General features: G+C 36.3%; 1 protein-coding gene across 1 annotated transcript; it reads right to left on the bottom strand.

Moving 5' to 3' along the window:
- Positions 1-586: 586 nt before the first annotated feature.
- Positions 587-3,407, bottom strand: LOC100371850 (monocarboxylate transporter 9-like). Its single transcript, XM_006825484.3, has 4 exons — positions 3,206-3,407; positions 2,858-2,998; positions 1,549-2,490; positions 587-744 (listed from the first exon to the last, which is right to left on the bottom strand). The coding sequence occupies exons 1-4, from the start codon at positions 3,405-3,407 to the stop codon at positions 587-589; spliced, it is 1,443 nt and encodes a 480-aa protein (XP_006825547.3).
- Between the last annotated feature and the right edge of the window lie 3,896 nt (positions 3,408-7,303).

Below are 7,303 nucleotides of genomic sequence, written 5' to 3'. Positions count from 1 at the left end.
TCGGGTAAGTATCCATGGTTGATTGAAATTCATAACAAGAGAATTAATGGATTCAATAAAAAAGATGTTTGAGTCTACGTGGGATTCCATGGTGTGTGCTTAGTGCAAACTGCCAAAATCAACAGGGGATTTCAGAATAGGTGCTTGGTATAAACTGTTGGAATCAAAACAGGATTTCAGAGTAGAGGGTTCTTTATTCTCTCTTTATTTGGGCCTTAATATTGAAGCTTCAGATTTTCAGCTTTATCGTGCTCCCACTTTCCTTAATACATATAATGCATAATGTATAAGTAAAATTTCTCCAAAATCCTCAATACACAATTTGCATTGTGATATAGTTTATTTCTTCATGACTTCTTTGAAATAATGATGTAGCAGACCTGTACACACGTAGTCTTTTGTAACACGTAAAAAGAAAGGGTGCACTCATAAAATAATTCTATATTTTCACAAAGATCTCACGCGGTTACATGATCTGCTCTTAGGCTTTCCAGCAGTTGTAAATGATTTCTTCATTTTGTTAATAATTTAATCAGAAAAAGAGTTATATACAGTGTCTGGTTAACTTATGTTATTGTCACTGTATTCATTCTCTCACTGTTGTTGAAGTTTTCCCAACATTCTTTCCTGCTTTGCACATTCCATGAATGATTTTAAAAAAAATAATTAAAGCTGCCAGTAAGTAAACGGCAGCACAAAGGAGAAACGAGACATCGTAATTTGATGTCTTGTCATATATCCACCCTGAAACACAAACAATTTTTCCATTACAAACTAAACTGAAAATATTTGATTTTTAAATATGTAAATTAAAAGAATGAATACTAAAAATATTTTATTTTCGCTTGGAAATAGTTTTCGCCGAGGAATAAAAATACAATCCAGAGAATATACCCTTTTTCCTATATATATATAAAATCACGGAAAATAAATTCCATACAAAACACTCAAAAAATCTTTTCAGTGAAAATGAAGTATTTTACAGTAGTTTGTCGTATATTACCAAACGGGTGAAGGTGCATCATAGGCTTCGTATAAGTCATGATGCATATTTATCGAGTTCTTGGGGTATAAATGAGACGAGGTTATATGATCAAGGTGAAATATGAGACAATTGGAAATTAGATTAGTGTAGGTTTCTGGTAAACATGAGTTCTCGAGTACTCTCCAGACAGTTTTCGGTTTCACAATTGGTTCAAGCATATTTCCTATCTTGTGTGAAGCATATAGAACATGATGAATTTCACGTATGACGTAGCTCACTACCTGCAAAGCTGGTTAAGCAAGATTACTTGAGACTTTTTTGAAATATATGTCAAGCAAATTATGCGTGACATATATATATATCACTTATGACTTGTTAAAATTAGACAGAGGCGGTGATCGCGCCCTCTGCCCCCCCCCCCCGGTGCCGCCGCCACTGTTGGGTCTTTATTACTTTCCATTCATGATGGATGTAATTAATCATTCCGAACAATGGGACTACCACAGTCTCAGATGCTACTTTAAGAGTTTAATTTAGCCCTTATCTATGCTAAAGTTACTTACCTGCAAGTGGTGGCCCACATAGATGTCCAATGCCAGCATAGAATAAATACCACCCGAATGCACTTGATAAATGTTCAACTCCAACACAGATTTTCAAAGAGACTGGCCCAATAAGTGGTAAATAAATACCACTTGAGACGCCATACAATGCAGCTATGAAGGCATGCACAGCATAGTTGCTATTGGCAACGGCAACCAAAGCCGCTGATGCTCCAGCCACAGTTGCTGCACATGCAGCAATAAACATTGGTGAGTGGTAACCTAAGTCGACAAACCAACCATGTGTGATTCTTCCGATCAATGAACCAATCCCTAGAATGGTCATTAAAAAGGAAGCTTCGCGTACTGGGATGCCAGAAGTCACAGCTTTGTTAACGAAATGAACAAGAATGGCAAGTTTACCCATATTTGTAATCAATATACATAAGCACAATGTGCAAAACCAGGTGTTTGTGAATAAGTGTGTTCCGAGATGTTCACTGACTTTTCTTCTCAATGACATTGGTTTCTCCATAACACCACTGTCTATATATTCTGTATTTATCTGGCTATCACTATATTTTCTAGTTTTGTAGAAGGTGGATTCTTCGTTGTTTTGTTCATCTGAAGCAGACTCTACTCCTAACAGCACGTGCTCACTGGTTATATTAGTGTCATCCATTGTATTCTTGCTCAGGTTGTCCTCATCTATCCTAATGTGTACTCTAGGTGGCGGTCTCATCAACATCCCGCATACAACCACATTCAGATTGATTCCTGCCATCACAATCATTGCACCTCTCCACCCATACGTCTCGATTAACTTGTGGTGTAGAGGGGGAAACACCATCAAGCCAACAGAATTACCTGCATACACGATACCATTGGCTAGGGCGTGTCGTTTGTGAAAATATTGTCCTATAATCACAATACTTGGACCACAGGTAAGTGAAAACGCCATTCCTAAGAGAAAACAAAACATTGTACAGTTGTACTCGTCTATACTTTCAATTGTTCTGAGATGAGATATTTCAGTGCAAGACAGTGATCAACTACATTGTGTACAGTGCTGATGCAAACAAGTAATTCCCATAATATTTAGTTTCATGTTACGTGGCAAATATTAAATATGTGCAACCAAGTGTGACACGTCTAAAATAGAAACGACACAACCATACTGTGTCATTATTATTCTTAAGCAAATGAATCTAGGGTTAGGATTAGAGATATAGGTGAGCGCTCTTAGGAATTCATATTATTAAATTAAGAACAACCATTGAATCTCTTACTCATATTCGTATAGATTATAAATAGTTATTGCATATCTCACCTATAATACAGAATGTTAACAATAACACATTAATACTGTTTGCAAATGAGCTTAGAAATATAGCAGCACTGGATATCACTCCGCCGATAATAACCAAAGGTCGAGTCCCAAATCTATTATTCAGACTGCTGACCAAAGGACCTGTAAATAAATATGTGAAAAGTTAACTTGATTTTAAAAAGTGATCAGTTTTCCTATTAATTCTGGACTCCAGATTAGCCAGGTAAACATGTCGGTACCAACTATGTTCCAGCAACGAGAAGTACTATATTCTGGAATGTCACTGTGCTAAGCAAAACATTCAACAAGTACATTGAAGTACGTTAACCATAACAGTATTTGTCTTACTTGGAACTGTCATCATTCCAGTTGAAAGAGCCTGAAATAGAGCAGTTTTACCGGCGCCTTCTCCAAAATATTCCAGAAACGTAACAAGGAAAACACCCATGCCGATCCCGGAAGATCCTACAATCACACATTTGCTGAGAAAACTGGCAAAGACAACCATCCAACCATACCATCCACCGTCTTCTTTGCTGAACAGCTTCATAACATTAGCACCAATGTATAATATTCCTGTTCAACCCCTCACCTGCAAACTATGATATCAATGATTTATAAATGTCAGTAAGGTTATCATCCTAGATCTGACTCTTATCGTTTCTTACTAACTAGCTAACAGAGCTGACGTGAAGGTATGTATTAAATTGATTACTGTAGTCATGGTAACACATGGCTGCTGTGCTCTTCCAAATACTGTCACTGTGAGTGAGAGGAGTGAATGCTCGTGCTCAAAAATGAAGAAAACACTTATTGTCATTTAAAAAGTGATTTATATAAGCTATTATTATTATTGTAACACTTATTGCCCGTCTTCACTCAACGATATACCGCGGAAATTCAAACGAATGTTTCACAAAAACCAGTCAGCTTGTAAAACATCAATGATCATCGTTTGCTTTACATCATAGCTAATGGGGCGAGTAAATGGTCACGGTAAAAACTCGAGGTATTATGATTGATTGAATGATTGTTGAGTCAAAAGCAAAAGTTGGAGATGGCTCACATATGGAGTTTGTGAAATGTTGTGTGGATAGCAAAATGGATGGTAGTTGAAGTGTAGGTTAAGCCCAGGAAAGAGAGGATATCATATATATTTGGGGGATTTTAATTTACGAGAAACGGTTTATTAATGTCCAACAATGATATGAGAATGGGGTATCGTAGTATCATAATAACCAACATGGTTATACAATTTCCGTGTGTGATCAATTGGGATAAGTGAAAATATAAAACAATGCCTAAATCACATAAAAATCATGTTATACTGTATTTTACAGCGTGAATATAAATATCGCCCGGGGTTAATGATGACCTGCTTTCATGCATATGATTAAGAGGTATAAATATTATCAAAGCAATCAGACAAGTCGTTTTAAATAATAAACCGAAAATAGCATTTTTACAAAAAATAAATCCTCAAATATTACAGAATTGGAGATATAAACACAGTTGATGGTGGTCGTTCCATGGTATCTTCATATAAAATGTTTTCAAAATTCTGAAAAAAAAGTGAAAACCAAAACGTGAACGTTTTTTAAAAAGTTGTAAAAAGTTAGTTGGAAATTTGAAAATGTTGTCCTTGGAGAAGAAAAAAAAGTACTTTGGAAAAATGGAAATATTGCTTTGAAACTCGAAAATATTGGACGAAAAGTCACAAAATTTGTTGATAGTCGGAGTTATTTGCGAAGTTGTAAAAGTTGATGAAAAGCCATAAAAAATGGTTAGAAAACGCAAAAGTTGACTACAAACTATTTGACTAGTTCATGTACCATAGCCGCATGAGAATAACGCACACAACATGCAGCATTTAATTAACAGTCAAGTCACTCTTCACGACCCGTATTTGTAAAGGTGCTGCAGTCTTCTTCTTTTCAATCAAATCGTTTACCACAACCTATTTAACTATCTTGCATTGCATATTTTCTTGTGACAGTAGAAAAGACTCTAAAAGAAGAAGTTACTCGAAAATACTTGCTGGAAAGTTGTCTTAAAAGTCACAAAAATTGGGTGGAAAGACAAGAAGGTTGGCGGTAAATTTATTGTTAACATTTACCTGGATTGACATCAAAGTGACGTGAAATTTGTAAGTGTTTTTCCCATATGTTATGTACCATATTATGCATGTTTTTTGATTCTACAAACAGTTTTCCTGGTAACATTATAGCCGCTAAATTCGGAGTATGTACTGAACTGAATGTCTAGTGGCGTTAACGGTGTTGATCTAGACGAAAATGTTGCACTTTATCAATGGTGCATGTCGATTTTCTGGCTTTTTGAATCTCTGCGTAGCTATAATAATGATATTTGCAGAAGGTACATAAACCGCAGGCGGGTTGCGTATTAAGATTTCTACTTAATTTGAAGTTCGCCTTAGTTAAGGTAGCGGAAATAGCAGAGCTTTAGCGGGAATAATATAAATGTTTTCATGTGACGTAATCGCACAGGCTGAGTCAGTCTGAGCTTAGTGCGAATATAGAAAATATTGCCCATAGAATAGAACTCCATTGTCTCTAGTTGCCGTGTCCACTATTTCATTGACCATAGTATTTTCTAAAGCGAAACAGATGACAAGAGAGAATGGAGTACAATTTATGAAAGGAAAAAAATCTGTTGGTTTTCACGCTTAAGAGGTCTCATCGGCCAATTGTATATTTTTTGCACTCTCAAAGCTTATTACAATCAAACAGTCGGTGTGTTTTGCTGAAATGTACACAGTCAGCATATCAATTTCATCAGTTTTAGTTCCTATTTTACTTGTTTTGTTTTGTAATGTGATTTGTACTGAGGTATTAAAACGCTTTTACGCTAATAATACTGACCGGGATTGAATAATTGTTTGATGTTAAGCATTTTTAAAAGTGTGTTTCAGTATTTGTTTCATTACAAAATGACCTCCTTCATACATAACTTTGTATACAACAAATTTAACATATTTGTACCATCATGATAGATAATTTTCAATATTCATATTATCGAGTACCTAGAGAATCTTTTATATTTATCTTGTTATTGTATTGAATTTACAATTTACAACTTGTCTAATGGTAAAATAATGGACTGTGCAGTAAAATAAACACATGCAGTTTGCGGCTTTGAAATATTTCCCCTTGCTGTCACGCATTGCATTATGGGAGACGTTAAACTTCGTGATGTGCATTGAACGATAAAAAAACTAACATCATTAGTAACTAACTGACATCATTGTATTTTGAAACGAAACAAAAGTATCCATTACTGTAATAAATGAAATGAATCTTCACTGACTAGGCCATTATGCCGGATGTGTCCATTTCCCAGTAAAAAGAATATGTTTCATTACACTCATCTCGATTAAAAACGGAGCAACATAGACACCAGAAGCGAACTGGCCCAAAAATCACTAATATATAAGAATAACCAAAACACTATCTGCTCCATTTGTCGTATGTGGTATGCACTTGCAGGTGCGTGTATGGAATTTTATTAGTGCACTTTGGAATGAAGAATGGTTTGCTTTTGTGATGTAAAACAGGTGAGTGTGTGTTGGATAATTCTGCAGTGTGATGTGGGAAGTTGTGAACATCCTCTGCAATTCTACTTGCGCTGACTCGTAATTTTACTATCATCCCGTTTGTTTATCTAATCATACCTACCAGAAAATCCGTGGAAATAATAAATTTCATTTATTACTTGTTAGGCTTAATTACAGATTATAGCCCCAAACGAAACTATTAGAGTATATACCCGGGTCCACAGGGAACACCATAAGGTAACATTCTCTGGGAAAAGGGTCTTGTCAAGGCGATCACACACCCGAGGCCTATATAGTCTCATTTTCACAAATGTTTCTGGTGCGCCAAAACGAGCCGCTCGGATGCTTTGAGGAGGTGGGCTGGTTCCGCGGATTTTTTGGTAGGTATGACTAGGTAAACAAACGGGTTCATACAACCCTAATAGTTTACTACATCACCTACCAGAACATCTGTGGAAATAATAAATTTCATTTATTACTCATTAAACAGAGTAGCACGCTCACCGGAGGTGGTGAAGCTCATACGGCTGAAATGATGAAAATGAAATTTTTCGACACGAAAAGGCATAAATGGTCAAAAAAAACTGAGAGAAATCTAAAACTACAAGAAGTCTTGTTCTGGAATGCAAGCAATCAGGTGACTCTTCAGGGACCGTGTGCCTCAAGAGTAGACCCCCCCCCAATTTAGGGAGGCTTACAGAAAGAACTGAAAGGGAGGGCGGTACACTCACAAACTTGCCCACTAAAGTGAATCAGAGATACCGGCTACAATACAAGAGTGGTCAATGGGGATGTGGAAATATGCATAGCTCAACTCCAGCAACACCAGCCAATCGCCCAAGTACACTGACAGAAGCATGGAGATAGGTGTC

The sequence above is a fragment of the Saccoglossus kowalevskii genome, chromosome 14 (genome assembly GCF_978046115.1).
Source record: "Saccoglossus kowalevskii chromosome 14, keSacKowa6.1, whole genome shotgun sequence".
Taxonomy (NCBI): Eukaryota; Metazoa; Hemichordata; class Enteropneusta; family Harrimaniidae; genus Saccoglossus; species Saccoglossus kowalevskii.
This window is presented reverse-complemented; position numbering and strand designations above follow the sequence as displayed.